We start from the raw sequence: 23,548 nt of genomic DNA on the forward strand, positions 1-23,548 counted from the left end.
TAAAGAATCCACTTGCATTGTGGGAGACCTGGGTTTAATCCCTGGTTTGGGAAGATCCCCTGGAGCAGGGTATGACAACTCACTCCAGTATCTTGCCTGGAGAGTCCCCATGGACACAGAAGCCTGGCAGGCTACAGTCCATGGGGTCACAAAGAGCTGGACATGACTGAGCGACTAAGCACACGTAGTCCTTACCTAAAACTGACTGCTTTCATCTCCTACTGATTAGTATTCATCAAGACCTATAGCACAAGTTGGAATGTGGACACCACTGTCTGAAATTGCCAAGATGACAGTGAAAGATGCTCAATGTAAGTCCTCTAGTGGGTTGTTCCTATCCTATCACTGGTCACACATAACAGTAAACCTGTATTGGCTTATAACATTAAGACAAGCTTCTATATTTTTTTATTTTTTTTAATTTTGTTTTATTTAACTTTACAATATCATGTTGGTTTTGCCATATATCAAAATGAATCTGCCACAGGTATACATGTGTTCCCCATCCTGAACCCTCCTCCCTCCTCCCTCCCTATACCATCCCTCTGAGTGGTCCCAGTGCACCAGCCCCAAGCATCCAGTATCATTCATCGAACCTGGACTGGCGACTCGTTTCATATATGATATTACACATATTTCAATGCCATTCTCCCAAATCATCCCACCCTCTCCCTTAGGAATGACTGGTGTATATAAAGGTATGTTTAAAAAACAGGGGATGATTATAAGTTGTTAAACACTGTAATGGTCGGTCTAATTTTTAAAATCTCCCTGATGGAACTGTAGCTGTTAGTACATATGTGTCTTTGATCACAGATCTGACGCTATGACCTTGGTTATAGAGTTACACAGCCCCTCAATCTCAGATTTCTCACACTCCAAGTGAACTATGTAATCACTAAGATTTTTCTTTTTTTGGTTTTAAAATTCTGTAACTATTACATGAAACACATACTTCAGTCTACTAAGACTTAACATTCTTGGTAAATTAAGTATTCACATATCTTATTTGTATTACTATATAAATTCCATGCAAATCTTTCATTTTTAATGAATATAATGGCTTCACCATGCTTTTCTGAGGTCTGTTCAGTTTTATATTTTGTACCTAAAGTGGTCTGACATTACCTCACTGAAAATGGGATTTCACAATACCTATTTTGGATCAATGCTGCCTGGAAAACAAATTTGACTAACGATGCCTTTGCTAACTAGCTAACATTTTACTTGTTTTAGCATTAATAATATTTCTAACAAGAGCTCAGAAAACATACGGCTCTGTTGATCTTATTATTTGGCAAGAAGACAATAAATATAAATGGGCACAATTATGATTTTAAATCACTTGCTAAAATGATGGAAAATATTAGGCAAGTATTTTTGTAAGAATTTTACTATTCTTTTTGACCTCAATATTTTTGCCCCAATACTAATTTGTTGGCTGACTGTATTACGATGTAAGATTCGAAATAGCATTTAGTTCCCTGTGAGATCATGGAAAGCAATTTTGCTTTGCAAAGCCTTCACTTCAGTGCACTAGTGAAAATTTATGATCAAATAATTTATTATGGATAATCATTTATGATAATTCAACATTTTCCTTATATATAACACAAAGCTGATCATCTCATTCATTGTATGTTGCTTCTTAAGGTAAGGAGCTTGGGTTTTTCCAAGTAAGCAAAAAATAAGAAATATAAATAGCTCAAATATTAATTTGGTAATTGGTCTAACTGATCTTTAAGATTCTTTCAAGCACTTTATTCACTAATTTATAGCAGAAAAAGAGGTAAGTGTCCTCTTTATCATGGAACAATGATGGCCTCCCATTCCAATTTTGTGCACTTAAAAAATTAAAAATACCTTTCATGAATGCTCTTTTTCCTTCCTTTCACTGGTCAAACTCTGACTCTGGCTCCCCTACCATCCCATTATCCAGTGCATTTTAACCGGGATGACATTTCAGCAACGATGTCCAACAGAGCTTTCTGCAGTGATAAAAATGCTGTAAATGTGTCCTGTCCAATGTGGCAGCCAGTAGCCACATGTGATGACTATGCATTTAAAATGTAGCTAGAGCATCTGAAGAACTGATTTGATTTTAATTAATTTAATCATTTTAAATTGACTAGTGAATACAGTATCAAGAAGCACAGATAAAGTATTCAAATTTTTTCTAAGCTCTCATTTCTATTTTGCAATAGTTGTTCTAGTCTTACTTTCTCTTGAAAATAATCCTAAATTTTGTCAGGTGCTCTCTAGGACTTTTAAAAAAAAAACTAAATAACACTTCAGTTAATCAGTATTCTATTAGAATCAAGTTCCTCTCTACAAAAAGCCTATTTTTAATTATGTTTGTAAACAAGAGTATGAGAAGTCCATTATCTCTGAGAAAAAAAAATAAAACAGCAGCATGTGCTAAAGGACCCCTAAATATTGAAAAGAATCTCATCATATAAAACTAGCACATAGAGAGTTGATTACATTTTCTTACCTAGGAAAGTGCTCTCCTAAGTACCAACAATAAAGTCTTTCTTCCAGGAAAGAATATTAATACTTTTGGCCAATCAATATCATAAGACTTTACAGAAAAGAATTGATGTAAAAGGAGCTGGTGGTCAATGTAAATGACAAAATAACATTACAGTAAGCTTCCGAGATGGACATGCGTAATATTTCAGAGGTAAAGAAACCAACAAGCCTAATGTGACATTATATATTTCATAAAGCAGTATGACTCCTCAGAGGAATGTTTATTTTTTCATTTTTATGTTTTCTCTTCCCCAGCAAGAGAGTTGCTAGAAATTATCTTAAAGTCGTTGAAATTGATTTTTGTCTAAGGTTCAAGGAAGTTTTACTAGAAGCCCACTACTCAAAAAAAGAGAGTATAATTAAGCACATTGTGTTTGACAGGAGGGGAAAAAACGGTGGCTGATATCTACGTGTAAATGCCTGTAGTGGCGAGACCCTGGAAACAGACGTGATCCAGTGCCCCTGATGCCAGCTGATACCTGGGAAGTGAATACATGTACAGACCCCAAAGTATGGAACACTGAACACTGTGGCCTGGAGACCAGACTGGAAGAGAGAATGGAAGTCATATCACGCACGGCCCCACGGGCCATGTGAAGGAGTTCATATTATACTCTGAATGCACTGAAAAGCCACTAAAAGGCTTTACAACGGCAAGGAATAAATCTGGAGGCATAGTGTATTGGGAAAAAACCCACTGTTAATACCCATGGATACGCTTAGGGTCATCTCTTAGGCTGAACCCACTAATGTAGCACTTGATAATGGCTATGAAAGACATAAGTGGCAAGCGCTATAGAAATATTAAGGCCTGGTTTTTAACATTATTTTGTACATTTCTCTCAGAGCAATGTGGAAATCACTGCATCAGTTCATAATTACATAAAAAAGATTTTACATCACGAAGAAGACTAAGACATTTATTACAAAATTCACATTGTTTTTAAAGTTTAACCCTAAACCCTTTCCCACTGTTAGAGATTACATATATATAAAAGGTGTTGTTTATCTGTTATTTGCAAACATTACTATTTGCCAATACTGCTGCTGCTGCTACTAAGTCGCTTCAGTTGTGTCTGACTCTATGCAACCCCATAGACAGCAGCCCACTAGGCTCCTCTGTCCCTGGGATTCTCTGCTAAAAGCCAGAGGCCTTTCTCACCAAGATAGCATGAGGTGAGACTCCTACCTTGCACTTAACATGGATGTTTCCTCAGGGAGTTTTTCAGGGTTTTGAAGGAGAACATCTAATTTTAATGAAAAATATAAAGTACAAAATTAACTATCAGCAGCAAAATGCAACCAGAAAAATTCATGTGGTTTCTATCACCTTTGCAAGAAGAGGTAGCCTTGAATGAGAACACTTAGATTAGTACCCTATAGCTATTAGTGTTTATGAAAACACAGACATTAGGAAAATGTGATGCTTGTACCCAGAGCACCACTGTAAAATATTATTTAAAAAAAAATTTTAAAAGAAAAACCCCAGAAAACAAGAAAAATATTATCAGAGTGGAAAATCAAAGGGGCCATTTATCTGGAACCCTATGCTCATCTTCATTTTGCATCAGACAAATCAAACATATGGCAAATTAGGTCCAAAGATAGGCACAAATCCATTTTATGTTTTAATATTCCCTCAAAAATGACGTGGCTGTGCCTGGAAATGGTCAGCCATATTACCTCTGGGACAGGCCCTGCGTCCCACTCATTTCCACCAGGCTGAGCATTCATTCTGAACATGAACGTGATCCAACAGAACATGCTGCCTCGTGACAGGAGGGCAAAGCGGCTCTCATACCTACATGCGCTCACATGTGTCACTGGCACAGCCGGGGGACCTGGGAGCCAAGTTTGTGGGCTATCTGGTGGCTGATGAGCCTGGCAAAACTGAGAAGCTGAGATGGAGCATGGCCCTACCAGTATGGACTGATGATTTTTCTCCATGCAGCCCATCAAATTTAAACGTGACCTGTGTTCCTTACAATGTATTTTCCAACAACTAAATGAAGCTTCCTGATGTGATTTAATGAAATCTGTCACCTTTAATAAGCTAGAGAACCTTGAATCTGGGTCCCCAAATGTGACAAGTCTAATGTGACCAAACCAGGTTGAATGCCAACAAAGAACTGCACTTTCCCAAATCTGAATTCTCATTTTTCACATATTTCCAAACTCATTTAGGGAGTTGCTTTTGAAAAATATTTGCTCAAAGAATGTATATCATGCTCAGATTCATATGGCAGAAAAGTTGAATAGAAAATTAGAAAGGCTTCTGTAGATGTATATCCTTCAAACAGATTTTAATAAACCATGAATAAATTAAATGGCTTTAAGAAAGAAAAGAAATTATTTGACACATAATTTTCATGTACGCAGAAAACATGCTAAACATAGGTAGATAAGAATTTTGAATAAAATCATAGACCACTAAGCACAAAAGACAGATGCAGCCTCGTGAATTCTCTGACCTTGGCCAAGTCCTTCACAAGAAGGGATCCAAAGAATATCTGACCTTCAGCTCCACTGAGATGCAAGGGTAGATACAAATGTGAGGAAAAGTGCTTTGTAAACCACAGGCTGCTATTCAAATATTGGTTAGAAGCCTAACCCCTTTGTTATTCAAAAGGAAGTGGATGGAGGGATATAAATGGATGAACCCATTAGTAATGCAGTTAACACCATAAAGTGTATTACTGTTACCTACCACAGGGCACTAGAAGGCATTCTATAAATACATGAAAACACATTGAATTCAGCCAAAATACTGTGCCATTTAAATCTGTGTAAATCCACAAATAGATAATTTCCACCTTCAAACAAAATATTATGCTAATACATATATATATATAATACAACTAAAAGAAGCACTACTAGCCTGAATCAACTAATTCTATTTCTGAAACAATCACTTTTCAAAATTTAATTAGCTAATTGGAAGGTAGCAAGTAATATGCAGAGCCCTCTGAATATACTGTGGAAAATTCTTAGGCACGAACTGCATCCACTGGGCACCAATGAACTCTTTTACCATTATGCAAAAATATTCATAAGAAATAGCTTCAAAAAAGGCAAGTTAATATTGCACGTTTTAATGTACTTTAACCACTGCACTGTCCAGTAAAATATGTGTTAAGGAGCATTTATAAAAGAGCATATTCTGCCAAATATGACAAACTGATCAAAGGACATGATTCCAAAAATGATTAATAGGGATTTTTTTTCTTTTATTGCATTAATGTTTAGAACTGACAACTCAGATTCAAACTGGAGCACAAAAATCATGCCCTTTTACGAAACATACAAATGATCAAATATACAATACAAATATACTTATTTTTAAGTCAAGGCAAAAATCGACACATGTGATGGTGTCCTAAAACTGATTTTTAAGAATGTCGTTAAAAATTGTGAGTCTATTTCCCATATATATCATGGAAAAAACACTTATAGAGGATCCAAGGAGAATTGGAAAAAACTGCCTAGTTCAGCTTAATAAAACTAGTTATAGTAGTCTCCTTTAACTCCTCTAAAATCCACCAGGCTCTCTGGATCCCCAGGTTACACTGGAGAGAAGGATCAAGCTAGTGGAAGTAAGGCAGAAAAACGGATTTTACATACTGGATTGGCCAAAACGTTTGTTCATTTAAGAAATATGTTGTTCAATAAACTTCTTCGTGAAAATGAAATACGTGTCCTTTATTTTACTTAAAACCAAATGAAATTTTTGGCCAACCCGATACACTGAAAGCAAGCATCACATTTTGTTAACATATTCCCCCATGCTGTTTCATGCATATTTTCAGATATATAAAAAAGTTGAAGTAATTTTACAGTAAACACCTATACACCTAACACTAGAGTCTACAATTAACAATTTTCTATGTCTCCTTTATCATACGTCTTTGTAACACACAATTTTTACACTCTCAGCTTCACTTTGGAAGTGACAGATAAAGCATGAATTACTCGATGTACTGACAATTTTCCCTATATTCAATAATCTTTGCCTCTCTTTGAAATAAAATCCATACTAATGTTTAGAATTTAGAAAATAAAATTTTATTTAAAATGTACCATGTACCACAGCTGTGGTACATATACACAATGGAGTATTACTCAAGCCATTAAAAAGAATACATTTGAATCAGTTCTAATGAAGTGGATGAAACTGGAGCCTATTATACAGAATGAAGTAAGCCAGAAAGAAAAATACCAGTACAGTATACTAACGCATATATATGGAATTTAGAAAGATGGTAACAATAACCCTGTGTACGAGACAGCAAAAGAAACACTGAAGTACAGAACAGTCTTTTGGACTCTGTGGGAGAGGGAGAGGGTGGGATGATTTGGGAGAATGGCATTGAAACATGTATAATATCATATATGAAATGAGTCACCAGTCCAGGTTCGATGCACGATACTGGACGCTTGGGGCTGGTGCACTGGGACGACCCAGAGGGATGGTATGGGGAGGGAGGTGGGAGGAGGGTTCAGGATGGGGAACACATGTATACCTGTGGCGGATTCATTTCGATATTTGGCAAAACCAATACAATATTGTAAAGTTTAAAAATAAAATAAAAATTTTAAAAATATATAAAATAAAATAAAAGTTTAAAGGAATAAAAAAATAAAATAAAATAAAATGTACCATGTATTACAGGGCAAGTGAGTATCTGTCAAACCATGTCATGGCCAGAAAGTATTTTGGTTTATCAAATTCACTATTCTAAGGGAAATAAAGACTCTGAACTTCAGACCTTCCTTCTGACCCCCTCTAGGGTTGAGCTCTAGACACACACGGTTGACCCTGATCCATATTTTAAAACAGGAAATACCCTGAGCACCACCTACGCTCTCTCTTCAGGAAACAGGCAGACTGAGCCCAGCCTGTCTTAACCACTGGACCACCAGGGAAATCCCTAATAAATGACTTCTGCTGCTGCTGCTAAGTCGCTTCAGCCGTGTCTGACTCTGTGCCCATAGACGGCAGCCCACCAGGCTCCCCCGTCCCTGGGATTCTCCAGGCAAGAACACTGGAGTGGGTTGCCATTGCCTTCTCCAATGCGTGAAAGTGAAAAGTGAAAGTGAAGTCGCTCAGTCACGCCGGACTCTTAGCGACCCCATGGACTGCAGCCTCCCAGGCTCCTCCATCCGTGGGATTTTCCAGGCAAGAATGCTGGAGTGGGGTGCCATTGCCTTCTCCGAATAAATGACTTCTAATTGTGTGATTTTTCAGTGAATGGGGTAAAGGCAGGAGATGGAAAAGGTACTAGCAGAAACTTCAGCAACTGCTTGAAACGTTCCAGTCGCAAGGGCCATCAACAGTGGGTGACAGTGGGAGGAGGCAAGAGCAGTGCTGTGAGTGGTCACCTGTCAGCTGGGAGCATACATGTCCAGGCCAGCCACAGCATACAGGTGCTGATTTATCATCTGTCTGAGTGTGGACTCAGGATGTCTGTGTGTGCACTGGGTGTGCACTTGGGTTGTGTGTGTGTGTGCATGTGTGTTCAGTCATGTCTGACTCTTTGCAACCTCGTGGGCTGTAGCCCGCCAGGCTCCTCTGTCCATGGGATGTCCCAGGCAAGAATACTGGAGTGGGTTGCCATTCCCTCCTCCAGGGGACCTTTCCGAACCAGGATCAAACCTCTATCCCTTGTGTCTCCTGCATTGACAGGCGGATTCTTTACCACTAGCACCACCGGGGAAGCCACACACTTGGGATAGCCAAGAATAAAATACATCTGAATAAAAAAAAGATAGAGGAATTCGTGAAAAAAATTAAATTCTAAGCATTTGCATGAACTTAGAGCTGAACACTAGCCCAGAACTCTCGCTATACAATGTCCTAGTTTAAGTTTCCCCAGAACAGACCAGAAAGAAAGACTCAAATGCAAGTTTTGGATTCGGCTGATGATTCCAGGAAATACTAGGAGGGAAGTCAGAATGGGAGATGAGAACCAGAAGACAGAAAATAAAGGGCATCTTATCACAACAGTAGGTAACCAGAGCTCAATTCCACTGAGGGCCTCTCAGACATGGTTTCCAGGGCAGGGCTTCTCCAATCCCCTCAGGATCTGGCACATGCTGATTCTGCAGATTTAGCCTGATATCTGGGACTTTACATTCCTTACATGCTTCCAGACTAGAAAGATGCTGCTGCTGCTCCTCAGAGCACTTTGAAGAACAAAGATGCTGATACTTAATTCTCATTCAAATTTTCAAAATTTGCATCTAAAATTGACAGAATTTCTCCTGCCAACTGCTTTCATCACCTATCATTAAATCTGCTTCATCTCCTGCAACTCTTATCCCAGGCACTGCACTGTCAGGCTTTCCCAGTCCCTTTACAAACCCAGCCTTAACCAGAAACCAACAATGATCTGAATGACCACTGAAGACAGGTCACAAAATATTTAGCATTTGCTTAAAAACTTAGGCATTTACTTATTGCCGTGGCAAGTCACTGTGAACCTATAAACTGTACCCTGCCAGGCTCCTCTGTCCTTGGGGTTCTCTAGGCAAGAATACTGTAGTGGACTGCTATACCCTTCTCCAGGGGATCTCGACAACCCATGGATGGAATGCAGTGTCTTACATCTAACCTGGATCGGCAGGCAGTCCTTTACCACTAGCCAACCTGGGAAGCCCCAAAGGTATTTATATATACTAGGCATAATATATATATATATAATATATATATATATATATATAATCTAATGATATGTGTATAGAACTGTGAAAGAGAATGATGTATTCACACATTTCAAGTTTTCTACACTGAATATGCACACATTTTTCCCCAGATATTTTAAGGAAAAAATTAGTCTCAGTCATTCTTTCATGAAATGATAAAAGCATGATTACTCCCATGATAATACCAAGACAGAGGAAGGTATTTATGAAAAGACAGAAACTAAAACTTACTAAGTCTTGTATTTAAGTAAGCACTATCACAGATCTAATGACTGATAACCATAAAACAATTTATACATAATGCTGCCTTCAAAAGAGGGCTTCCCTGGTCATTCAGTGGTAAAGAATCACCCTGCTGATGCAGAAGACACAGGTTTGATCCCTGATCCAGGAAGATCCCACAGGCTGCAGAGCACTAAGTCCATGCCCCGCAACTACTGAGCCTGTGCTCCAGAGCCTGGGGACCACAACAGCTGAGCCCATGTGCAGGAACTACTGAAGCCCGTGCACCTAGAGCTCGTTTTCGGCAGTAAGAGAAGCCGCCGCAGACAGAAGCCTGCACACTGCACTAGACAGCAGTCCCTGCTTGCCAAAACTGGAGAAAAGTCCACACAGCAACAAAGACTCAGCGCAGGCAAAAATAAATAATGTTCAAAACACATGCACATCAGTTCAGTTCAGTCGCTCAGTCGTGTATGACTCTTTGCAACCCCATGGACTGCAGCACACCAGGCTTCCCTGACCATCACCAACTCCTGGAGCTTACTCAAACTCATGTCCATTGTTTCAGTGATAACATCCAACCATCTTATCCTCTGTCATCTCCTTCTTTTCTCCTGCCTTCAATCTTTTCCAGCATCAGGGTCTTCTCCAATGAGTCAGTTCTCCGCATCAGGTGGCCAAAGTATCAGAGTTTCAGCTTCAGCATCAGTCCTTCCAATGAATATTCAGGACTGATTTCCTTTAGGATGGACTGAGTGGATATCCTTGCAGCCCAAGGGATTCTCATAAGTCTTCTCCAACACCACAGTTCAAAAGCATCAATTCTTCGGCACTCAGCATTCTTTATAGTCCAACTCTCACATCCATACATGACTACTGGAAAAACCATAGCTTTGACTAGATGGACATTTGTCAGGAAAGTAATGTGTCTGCTTTTTAACATGTTGTTTAGGTTGGTCGTAGCTTTTCTTCCAAGGAACAAATGTCTTTTAATTTCATGGATGAAGTCACCTTCTGCAGTGATTTTGCAGCCCCCAAAAATAAAGTCTGACATGGTTTCCATTGTTTCCCCATCTATTTGCCATGAAGTGATGGGACCAGATGTCATGATCTTAGTTTTATGAATGTTGAGTTTTAAGCCAACATTTTCCTTCTCCTCTTTTACTTTCATCAAGAGGCTCTTTAGTTCTTCCTTGCTTTCTGCCATAAGGGTGGTGTCATTTGCATATCTGAGGTTACTGATATTTCTACTGGCAATCTTGATACCAGCTTGAGCTTCATCCAGCCCGGCATTTCACATGATGTACTCTGCATATAAGTTAAATAAGCAGGGTGACAATATACAGCCTTGATAGATTCTTTCCGAATTTGCAACCAGTCTACTGTTCCATGTGCAGTTCTAACTGTTGCTTCTTGACCTGCACACAGATTTCCCAGGAGGCAAGTCAGGGGGTCTGGTATTCCCATCTCTTTCAGAATTTTCCACAGTGTGTTGTGATGCACACAGTCAAAGGCTTTGGCATAGTCAATAAAGCAAAAGTAGAGGTTTATCTGGAACTCGCTGGCTTTTTGGATGATCCAGTGGATGTTGGCAATTTGAATTCTGGTGCCTCTGCCTTTTCTAAATCCAGCTTGAACATCTGGAAGTTCATATTTCACGTACTGTTGAAGCCTGGCTTAGAAAATTTTAAGTATTTGCTAGCATGTGAGATGAGTGCAATTGTGCAGTAGTTTGAGCATTTTTTGGCATTGCCTTTCTTTAGGATTGGAATGAAAACTGACCTTTTCCAGTCCTGTGGCCTCTGCTGAGTTTTCCAAGTTTGCTGACATATTGAGTGCAGTACATTCACAGCATCTTTTAGGATTTGAAATAGTTCAACTGGAATTCTATCACCTCCACTAGCTTTGTTCGTAATGATGCTTCATAATGCCCACTTGACTTCACATTCCAGGATGTCTGGCTCTAGCTGAGTGATCACACCATCATGGTTACCTGGGTCATGAAGATCTTTTTTGTATAGTTTTTCTGGGTATTCTTGCCACCACTTCTTAATTTATAATTCAAATACCATATATTTAAGACTGGTCTATTTATCTATATGCAGATTATATGGTCATTATATCTTCTGACATTTTAAATTCAGCAATCAGGAAAAAGAGCATGGTTTCATTTAGAAAATAAGCAATAGTCCCAAGAAGCAGCATGGTATACAGTGTTTACTTTTACCTATTTCCAGCTCTTTCCATTATCCCAAGTCTGTTTATAGGGCAAATGTATGTTGCCAGAAGCAAAAAGGCCAGTGGCTGTACAAGCTTTCAGAAGTCCACTTGAGGAACATGAATGACATGATAAAGGAAGTTTTAAAGGAAATTCTGTGCAATTCAAATCCAAGTTCAGATTGAAAAGAAACATTTCTAGAATCACTTCTGAGCAGAAAAATAACTCACCTTATCTAATTCATCCTTAGAGAACTCCAGGTCAAATGGCTGAGAGACAGCCATTTTTAGCATCCTTTCGTAAAAGACAGTCGGGCAGAAGAAGAAATTAGGGGCAGTCCTAACTGCCATTATAATGTGTCACAATGCCAGTACTACTTTTTTGTGACCCTGATATTCATATTTGTATCTACACATGTATTCCAGATTTATACAATAGCAGAAAAAGCCTCTCGATGAAGATGAAACAGGAGAGTGAAAAAGTTGGCTTAAAGCTCAACATTCAGAAAACAAAGATCATGGCATCCGGTCCCATCACTTCACGGGAAATAGATGGGGAAACAGTGGAAACAGTGTCAGACTTTATTTTTTGAGGCTCCAAAATCACTGCGGATGGTGATAGCAGCCATGAAATTAAAAGACACTTACTTCTTGGAAGGAAAGTTATGACCAACCTAGATATCATGTTCAAAAGCAGAGACATTACTTTGCCAACAAAGGTCCACCTAGTCAAGGCTATGGTTTTTCCAGTGGTCATGTATGGATGTGAGAGTTGGACAGTGAAGAAAGCTGAGTGCCAAAGAATTGATGCTTTTGAACTGTGGTGTTGGAGAAGACTCTTGAGAGTCCCTTGGACTGCAAGGAGATCCAACCAGTCCATTCTAAAGGAGATCAGTCCTGGGTGTTCTTTGGAAGGACTGATGCTAAAGCTGAAACTCCAATACTTTCACCACCTCATGCGAAGAGCTGACTCATTGGAAAAGACTCTGATGCTGGGAGGGACTGGGGGCAGGAGGAAAAGGGGGCAACAGAGGATGAGATGGCTGGATGGAATCACCGAGTGGATGCACATGAATTTGGGTGAACTCCGGGAGTTGGTGATGGACAGGGAGGCCTGGCATGCTGCGATTCATGGGGTCGCAAATAGTCGGACATGACTGAGCGACTGAACTGACTGAACTGAGTGCAAAATGGTTGCTTGATGTACATTTGTCCCTTGAACAATACAAAGGTTAGGGGCATTAATCCTCTTGCAGTCAAAAACCCACATATAATTTTCTACTTGTCTTTTTTAGCAGAGGTTCTGAGTCTCTGGATTCAACCAACCATGGACCGTGTCCTGCAGTACATATTCACTGGGAAAAAAGTCTGCATATAAGCAGACCCACACAGTTCAAGCCAAGTGTTAATAAAAGGTCAGCAATATTTCAAAAATTAAAATTTTGAGTAACCCATAACAGGATGACTGGTCAGTTTTGTTGAAACCCTTGATAATGCATTCATTAATTAGCTCTCATGCTTCAGAACTTGATGATTAACAAATGATGTGGCTTTGCTTCAGAAACCTCATCCTCCCGCACAGTCCTTTCAACATATATTTACACACTAACATAAAAGAAGTCAGGCAGATTTAGAAAAATAAAGCACCATGAAATGAGTCTAACCTTGAAGAATATCAAAGAATAAAGAGCTGAATCTATCCTAAGCCCCTCTTCTATGGTGATTTATCTTCATACTTTATCTTAAGAAGACAGACCTTTAATTAGTTTCTAACATAAAGTTTCAAGTAGTCTTCAACACCTGTGAGAATAATCCCACACTTCTGTACTCCTGCATGATGCTGTTTTACCATCACTGTAAGAAAATGCAACAAAGGCAGTCTAAATTTAAAATCTCATCACACCAAATAAATAGTAAAGATTATGCTAGTTTTAAACTGATAAAGCAGTTTTACTCTATAAAGCAGTGGCAACCATAAGTGGGCAAGATTTTTCAGTAAAATTATTAGAGCAGCCTAACACAGTCATATTCAGATACATACCTGGGTCACACTTCTGCATGATGTCAACAGGAAAGAAAAAAAAAGAACACAACTAGTCCACGGGCAAAGACAATGACGAAGCACTCACTGTCATTTACAGATGATGCTTCCTCTAACCCGCTACTTAAACTTGATTTTAATTCCACAGCATTACAGGGCCTGCCCTTAAAATAACAGGCTTGTTCCAGCCGACTCATTAGAAAAGACTCTGATGCTGGGAAAGATTGAAAGCAGGAGAAGGGAACAACAGAGGATGAGATGGTTGGATGACATCACCGACTCAATGGAGATGAGTTTGAGTAAACTCCGGGAGATGGTGATGGACAGGGAAGCCTGGTGTGCTGTGGTCCATGTGGTCACAAAGAGCTGGATATGACTGAGTGACTGAACAACAATCAGCATATTCTTTTCTATTAATAAATACAATCATTTCTCTCATTTTCCATGATTTTCCACATCTCAGACTCATTCACTACTGAAATAACTGTCAACTCAGAAAGAAAGACATGACGTGTTGGGATTTATCTCGAGTTTTTTGCACTGCACTGTGAAGATAAGGCCGAGCGTGTAAAAGACATAATTTTAAAAGTGACAAACCGAGATGGCATCCGTCTTGGATATGTCCATAAAAGTAAGTACCTCCACGTAAATGCAACAATACTGCTCATTCCTTTCTGCTTTAGAGAACAGAGAAACAAAGTAATTCCAACAGGTCACTGGACATTTATTGTATGCCACTGCCACAATTTCAAAATGTGTATCCTGCTACCTTTTTCAGCAGTACCTAGTAAATCACTGACTATGACAAACAGTTTTGTTTAATACACAAAATATTTGTAGAGCAAAAATGCAGTGTTCCAGGGCTGTCTGGTCAGCAAACTGCTACAATTAGACTGACAGTAAAATCATCCGAGCTGTGCTTTTGAGTTCAGGGTCACAAGTAATTACATAGAAGTGACATTTGTACCTATAGGGCTTACACTGTTCTGGGAGCTTTTGCAGAAATAATTCCACAAAGCAATACAATTAGTGGAAAGTAATATACCGACTTCACAGGCATCAATGAGCAAACAAGGTTCAGAAGGTAAAGTTTCCAAAAATAAAGACCTCATTAGAGGCATCCAGAAGTTTTGCAATGCCATCATAACTCTGCCATCTGGGACATTCCAGAAGTTGAATGCCAAGAGGAGGATCATGTGCCAATGTTAACTGGAAGTTCTACTGATAATAATCATAGGAATCAAAAAAGACAATGGAATTCCACCTACTCCTACACTAATCCAAGGTGATTTGAAATTCTTAGATGTATTCTCAGTTCCTGTAAGATCCACATTTCTGGCTTATCCATAATGAAGAGCACTTTAGTATAGGATTTGTAGACATGATAACTTTCTAACTTTCAAGTATGTTTTCCTCTGTTCAGAGTTAGTGAGATGATGAGGTATTATTTAAAAGAAGCCAAAGAATTCACACACACATACACACACACACACTTTTGAACTATTAGTTTTGAATAATAGTGTGTCTATGTATGTATGTATTTTGCTGCTGCTGCTGCTAAGTCGCTTCAGTCATGTCCAACTCTGTGCAACCCCATGGACTGCAGCCTACCAGGCTCCTCCATCCATGGGATTTTCCAGGCAAGAGTACTGGAGTGGGTTGCCATTGCCTTCTCCAATGTATGTGTATATATAAGTGTGTATATATACTTGAGAACTGAGCATTATGTTTATAAGACCAACTATCTTAAAGATGTAAAAACAGTTTTTATCTTTGTATGAAGGTACATTCTTAATTAATGAGAAAGGACCAAGCATGTGCCAGGTATACAGTAAAGTGAAAGTGAAAGTCACTCAGTCGTGTCTGACTCTTTTTGAACCCATACACTACACAGTCCATGGAATTCTCTAGGCCAGAATACTGGAGTGGGTAGCCTAGCCCTTCTCCAGCGGATCTTCCCAACCCAGGAATCAAACCAGGGTCTCCTGCATTACAGACAGATTCTTTACCAACTCAACTATCAGGGAAGTCCCAGGTATATAGTAAGTACTCCACAAATGATCTCTGATATTTACCTACTCATTGCAATAAAACAGACATACTCACAAACTCTCAGTACTCTAAAAGTTTCCACTTGGAAGCAGAGAATAAGTACAAATCCACACATTTTAAATTAAGAACAAAAGTTACTGAGCTATCTAAGGTAAGAAAAAAAGCTAGTGAGCTATTTATTCATAAAACAAGAAATTGGTTGTTCAAAGTTCAAAATAAGAATCTAGACTCAAGCTAGTTCAGTGCATCTTGCTTTGAATGTCTACCATGTGTCAAACTATGAAAAGTACAAATTTTTCAGTAATGCCAAAAAAAAGTTTCACCACTGGATTTTCAAGTTGTGAGTTAGAATTAATGAATTTTATTCCACATCTGTGAAACACTGCTCCTGTTTAATGAATTCATCTCAAAGGACTACAAACACTTAGTGTAATTACATGAATGATCTTATAATCTCTGCTGGCAATTGTGTGGTGTCAGAGCTGTGTCCAGAGCTTAATCTATGAAGATTTATGATGCAACATTTCATTTTTCTCCTTGATACAAACTCACAAAACTTGTTAGAATACATATTCCTGCTGACATGTAACAGATTTCCATCTTATGTACTGATCAATCAACACCTGAGTTCCTGACTTATTCACGGCAAATGCCTGCACCAATTGGGCAGCCAATATCCTTAGAACCCTATTTTCCGTCTTGATACTGCTTAATGAAAATGTTCATTCCTCCCACATCTCCCTGCCAACTAGAAGGTAAGGCAATAAGGATTCTATTACAACACAACACCAAGCTGTTCTTTTATGTTGTTTTCCACAAAATCATGGATCCCCATAATTTGTCCAAATTCTAGTACTATTCTCTATGTGCTAAACAGTCCTCTGTGAATTGGCCTGGGAAACCAAGCATCACTACAGACTATTGTTTAAAGTTCCACTCAAGAAATTTTCAAATGACTTTTAAAATACATCCCATTGCCATTCATTCCATTCTTTAGTTTGCACTCCCTTCCGTGTTTGCAAAAATCTCTTTTATTCAGGAAATGAAAGAATAACACATGCAGCAGTACTTTGTTTGCCTGCGAGAAAATCAGGGCTGCTATCAAAAATCAGAACTCTGTAGCACTAATTGCTTACCTAACCCACTTTCCATGTGTAGAGTCTTCTCTTGTGTTGTTGGAAGAGGGTGTTTGGTATGACCAGTGTGTTCTCTTGGCAAAACTCTATTAGCCTTTGACCTGCTCCATTTTGTACTCCAAGGCCAAATTTGCCTGTTACTGTAGCTCTTGACTTCCTACTTTTACTTTCCAGTCCCCTATAATGAAGAGGACATCTGTTTTGGGTGTTAATTCTATAAGGTCTTGTAGGTCTTCATAGAACTGTTCAATTTTAGCTTCTTCTGCATTACTGGTCAGGGCACAGGCTTGGATTACTGTCAGTATCCAATTACTTGGAATATTGAATGGTTTGCCTTGGAAACGAACAGAGATCATTCTGTCGTTTTTGAGATTGCAACCAAGTACTGCAGTTTGAACTCTTTGTTGACTATGATGGCTACTCCATTTCTTCTAAGGGAGTCTTGCCCACAGGAATAGATATAATGTGGAGGTAATGAAGATAATGGCGACCTCCTTCAAAAGGTCCCATGCATGCACTGCTGCACTCAGTACATCCAACCCTGAAGCAAGCCACTGCCGACCCACGCCTCCAGCGGAGACTCCTGGACACTCACAGGTAAGTCTGGGTCAGTCTCTTGTGGGGTCACTGCTCCTTTCTCTAGGGTCCTGGCATCCACAAGCTTTTGTTTGTACCCTCCAAGAGTCTGTTTCCCCAGTTCTGTGTAGTTTGGGTGGTTCTGTGGTGGGGTTAATGGTGACCTCCTCCAAGAGGGCTTATGCCGTACGTAGGTCTGCAGCACCCAGAGCCCCTGCAGCAGGCCACTGCTAACCCATACATCCACAGGGGACATTCAGACACAGTTCTGGCTCAGTCTCTGTGGGTTGGGTGTGAATTTTGTGCCCTTCCCACGTCTGAACAGCTCAGGCGACCAGGTGCTTGGTGAGCGCAGTGTCCCAGCTGCCCAGTTTCCTGGGTGCCCCGCGAGAGCACTGTCTCAGGTGGGCTGTCTGTCTCCACTGGGGAGCTGATCTCAGGCCGTGACCCTCCTGGTGGATGTCAACCATCCAGGATCCCAGGAAGACTTGGTTAGCAACTGGGAGCCTGCTCTCAGTTTGGTGGAGGAAGCCATCTCTGGGGCTAGAATTACAGTAGCCCCTTGCCTTCTGGCTCTGGCTGTTAAGCCTGTCTCTCTGCCTCTGGGAGCTGACTGTGACTCAGATCATCAATTTCTTATTGCCAAATTCAGACTTAAACTGAAGAAAGTAAGGAAAACCACTAGACCATTCAGGTATGACCTAAATGAAATCCCTTACGATTATACAGTAGAAGTGACAAATAGACTCAAGGGATTAGATCTGATAAAGTGTCTGAAGAACTATGGACAGAGGTTCGTGACACTGTACAGGAGGCAGTGATCAAGACCACCCCCAAGAAAATGAAATGCAAAAAGGCAAAATGGTTGTCTGACGAGGCCTTTCAAATAGATAAGAAAAGAAGAGAAGCGAAAAGCAAGGGAGAAAAGGAAATGTATACCCATTTGAATGCAGAGTTCCAAAGAATAGCAAGGAGAGATAAGAAAGTCTTCATCAGCCATCAATGGAAAGAAATAGAGGAAAACAATAGAATGGGAAAAACTAGAGATCTCTTCAAGAAAATAAGAGATACCAAGGGACCATTTCATGCAAAGATGAGCACATTAAAGGACAGAAATGGGGTGGACCTAACAAAAGCAGAAGTTATTAAGAAGAGGTGGCAAGAATACACGGAAGAACTGTACAAAAAAGATTTCATGACCCAGATAAACATGACGGTGTGATCACTCCCCTAGAGCCAGACATCCTGGAATGTGAAGTCAAATGGGCCTTAGGAAGCATCACTATAAACAAAGCTAGTGGAGGTGATGGAATTCCAGTTGAGCTATTTCAAATCCTGAAAGATGATGCTGTGAAAGTGCTGCACTCAATATGCCAGCAAACTTGGAAAACTCAGCAGTGGCCACAGGACTGGAAAAGGTCAGTTTTCATTCCAATCCTAAAGAAAGGCAATGCCAAAGAATGTTCAAACTACCGCACAATTGCACTCATCTCACACACTAGCAAAATAATGCTCAAAATTCTCCAAGCCAGGCTTCAGGTGCACATGAACTGTGAACTTCCAGAGGTTCGAGCTGGATTTAGAAAAGGCAGAGGCACCAGAGTTCAAATTGCCAACATCCACTTGATCGTCCAAAAAGCAAGCGAGTTCCAGAGAAACCTCCACTTTTGCTTTATTGACTATGCCAAAGCCTTTCATTGTGTGGATCACAACACACTATGGAAAATTCTAAAAGAGATGGGAATACTAGACCACCTGACCTGCCTCCTGAGAAATCTGTGTGCATGTCAAGAAGCAACATTTTGAACTGCACATGGAACAACAGACTGTTTCCAAATTGGGAAAGGAGTACGTCAAGGCTGTATATTGTCACCCTGCTTATTTAACTTATATGCAGAGTACATCATGTGAAATACTGGGCTGGATGAAGCACAAGCTGGAATCAAGATTGCTGGGAGAACTATCAATAACCTCAGTTACACAGATGACACCACCCTTATGGCAAAAAGTGAAGAAGACCTAAAAAGCTTCTTGAGGAAAGTGAAAGAGGAAAAGGAAAAAGATGGCTTAATACTCAACATTCAGAAAACTAAGAGAGATCATGGGATCTGGTCCCATCACTTCATGGCAAATAGATGGGGAAACAAAGGAAACAGTGAGAGGCTTTATTTGGGGGGGTTCCAAAATCACTGCAGATGGTGACTGCAGCCATGAAATTAAAAGACACTTGCTCCTTGGAAGAATAGCTATGACCAACCTAGACAGCATATTAAAAAGCAGATGCATTACATTACCAACAAATGTCCATCTAGTCAAAGCTATGGTTTTTCCAGTAGTGGATGTGAGAGTTGGACTGTAAAGAAAGCTGAGCACCAAAGAATTGATGCTTTTGAACTGTGGTGTTGGAGAAGACTCTTGAGAGTCCCTTGGACTACAAGGAGATCCAACCAGTCCATCCTAAAAGAAATCAGTCCTGAATATTTATTGGAAGGACTGATGCTAAAGCTGAAACTCCAATCCTTTGGCCACCTTATGCAAAGAACCGACCCACTGAAAAAGACCTTGATGCTGGGAAAGATTGAAGGCGGGAGGAGAAGGGGAAGACAGAGGATGAGATGGTTGGATGGCATCACTGACAAATCAGCATGAGTTTGAGCAAGCTCCAGGAGCTGGTGATGGTCAGGGAAGCCTGGCATGCTGCAGTCCACAGAATTGCAGAGTTGTACATGACTGAGTGACTGAACTGAACTGAACTCATTTTCCTCTAGTCAGATGAAAAATAATTCAAAACCTAAAAGATGAGACTTACGTTTTATCCGGGCAGACAACACTGAAGGCTTAAGCCCAGGACACACCCTCTCACATAGCTCTGAGTGACTGCTCCAAAGAGCTACCAGAGAAGTCAGAATATGAAGGAGTTTTTGCAACAAAGACCAGGTAGTCAGATATTGGAAAATTATCATTAATTAAAGAAAACTAAATACTGAAGTTAAGGAATTTAGTGCTTTTCTATATATGGGAAGAGGCAAGAGTCTTGGCTCACTGGAATCATTCCTTTGATATGCACCTCAGCTATCTGGGGCCAGTATCCTGTGCTTTTTCATCCTGAGTCTCCTCAGGGTACACACCATCAGGGCTTGCTGTAGTGGCCGATGGTTTGACAGCTGCAACATCCTTTGTCTATTGACATGGCCGGCAGTAGTTGTCATTCACATTCCTCACTGGTCCGATACAGTAGGTAAAATTTTATCATCAGTGTGAAGAACATTTTTAGAAATGTGGATAGAGGAAACAGATTAAATGGTTCCTTTGTAGTTAAGAAATTGAAGAGCATGCTTTAGATAGAAACTTACCTTGCCAACTTGTTCAGATTCAACACCCTTACTGCTAAACAGCAAGGAAAAAAAAAAAAAATGCTGACCATTTAAAACACAAACAGCATTCTTGGTAACACACTTATTTGTGCAGAAATTTATATCCACAATGAATTGAAAACAGATTCCAGCCATTCTGAACTTTACAATACTTAGTGTTTTCCAAGACTTACTTATACTGAAGGTAGACTCCATGAAGGACCCAAACTGGGCATAAATAATCCATCCGTTTCTGCCCAAACTGCTGCAAAAAGGATCCCTGTAGCCCCCATTCTAGTGGCAATGGTCACAAAATTAGAACAAATTAATAAGCTATTGACTCTTCTTGGCTTCTTCTAAATTTCTTACCTCTAAAACTGTGAAAGAGCTAGTTGCATTCTGGGAGTACAAAGTGAGTGGTAAATAATTTCCGAGACAGATGTAAAAACAAACCTTAATCGGGTCCCTGAGATCCAGCTCTAACTAAAAATCTTTCTGATTTCTCACTATTCCTTGCTTTTGTGCCTTAGCCCCTGGGTGCCCACAAGCCTCTCTGTACTAATGGATTCAATGAAAGGCACCACAAAAGAGAATGCATTTCATTAAGAGTAGGCTTCCTCTCCCGGGGACCATCCCTGACCCTTCCGCTAAGTGCTCTTTAGATGGCTCTCACAACAGTACAACAGTTTAGCAGGTAAGAGTTTCTCAAAAGGTAGAAAAATGAGGTTGAAATGCAACCCTCAGTATTCAATTCCCAGCTTCCCTCTCAGAAGCTCTCTAAGCCCACTTAAAAATATATATATATCAGCACAGTTCTTTCTTGATATTTTCCATTAGTTGCTTGGACATCACACATGAAGAGGCAAACCATAGCTCACAGTTGGCTCATGACTCTCTTTCTTGGCTAGGTGGAAATCTAAGAGGTTGATGTGCCCCGAGGACATGAAATCAGAGAATTTCAAATGCCACCCAAGCCTTCCAGCAGCAATAGCAGCAAGGTAGTTGTTCTCTTTTAGGAGAACTCTGTCTTGCTCCTTGGAGAAGGAAGTGGCAACCCACTCCAGTGTTCTTGCCTGGAGAATCCCAGGGACGGGGGAGCCTGGTGGGCTGCCGTCTATGGGGTCGCACAGAGTCGGACACAAATGAAGCGACTTAGCAGCAGCAGCAGCTGTCTTGCTCCATTACTCCAGAGATGCCCGACTCACACTTCATCTGGATCTCAGAAAACTGTTCATGAGCAGTCAGACCAGCATGTTACTATTAACAGAATCAAGTCAAGGGTGAGCAAACACAGTAGAATCCTTTACAAACCCACTGGATGGATGAATTCAGAAGCCTTTAGAAACTAAACCACTAACTGATGATGAAATCCAGGCCCAGAGCAACACTTGGCTACATGGCAGGATTAATTTTCATGAAATAGCATGTTATTTCTCAGAGCATATCCATTTTCAACTTACAGTCTTCTGTGTAAGCAAAAAAAAAAAGTGACCAAGCAAAAGGAAATGTATCTGTATTACCTTTTTCTGATCTTCTAGCTTGTGACTCACTGGATTCTTCCCATGTCTGCTCATCTCTGAAGATAAATCCATCACATTAGGTTCTTGCCCTTCACAATAGAATATCTTCAAAAAAGCAGCAAGCTAATCCAAGATGCAATCACTAGGAAAACACTTCCCATCACGCACCATCTCTGAATTTCATCAGCTCCAAGGAATGATTAAAAAATCCATTGATTGAATGGAAAAAGTGGATTTTGTAACTGACTTCCGGGACTTTCCAAATCAACATATCGTTTTTAAATGCAGACTTCTCAAAAGCAAAATATTCATCCAGGAACTTTAACTGCAACTGCTATCTTTTTCTTTCTTCACAGTTTTCCATTTTAACCAATAATTACAGTTCCTGTAAGCCTATAATAATAAAAAAAAAAGCACACAGTTAATTCTACTAGCCCACCATTTATAGTACAATTAATGAAAAATTTTTATCTGAAATGTCAAATGTAGAAAAAAAACTGTAGGCATGGATTATATTTCACATAACAGGAATGGAAATAAACGGCATTATTCTTTAACCCTAGGGCCTTTAAAATACCAATTATAATATCTGAACCAAAATAGAATATTAAAACCAGGGATTGACAGTATACTGAAGCAAAAAAAATCAATCAAGAAAACACACACATTCACCAAATGTGTATATGCTCTATGGTCCCACTCATTAATGTCAGCATTCATAGAGCTACAATTTAGAAAAGAGCCTGATAGACAGCATACAAGACTGACACTTTTCATAAACAACTTTATTTAAACTTCCAAATGAATCTATAAAATAGATATTATTATTCCATTTTACAATGAGGAGATTGAGAGGGTAAGTAAATTTTGTAAGTCTAGTTAAATAAGTGTAACAGGACTAGAATTTCAATTCAGATAACTTTGAATCCAAAACCCATTGTTTGTCCCAGACACAGTGGTCTCAATTCACAGTATGCATTTTATTGTCCACGAGGAAACCACAAATGAGTTCACTAAGTGCCTTGTTAGACGATGAACACACAAGGCACTCTCCTTATAATCCAGCGGTTTCCAAACCCAGCCAGAAGAGCGAATCAACTGGTAATAATCTTAATCACATGGATTCCTGGGGTCCACCCCACCCTGCCAATTCAGGAGCTACAGGGTAGTGCTCACAAACACTCTGGCTTTTCTCGT

The 23,548-nt window shown here is 39.8% G+C and overlaps 1 protein-coding gene across 1 annotated transcript in view; it reads right to left on the reverse strand.

Annotated features, from left to right (window-relative positions):
* Positions 1–23,548, reverse strand: part of NAV3 (neuron navigator 3) — an 893,105-nt gene that overhangs the window by 591,034 nt on the left and 278,523 nt on the right. The window contains exon 2 of the mRNA XM_070370975.1: positions 22,352–22,744. Within this exon, the coding sequence (XP_070227076.1) occupies positions 22,352–22,423 (72 nt within the window). The 5' untranslated portion in view covers positions 22,424–22,744. The remainder of the gene's footprint in view (positions 1–22,351; positions 22,745–23,548) is intronic.

This window comes from Bos mutus, chromosome 5 (assembly GCF_027580195.1).
Source record: "Bos mutus isolate GX-2022 chromosome 5, NWIPB_WYAK_1.1, whole genome shotgun sequence".
Taxonomy (NCBI): Eukaryota; Metazoa; Chordata; class Mammalia; order Artiodactyla; family Bovidae; genus Bos; species Bos mutus.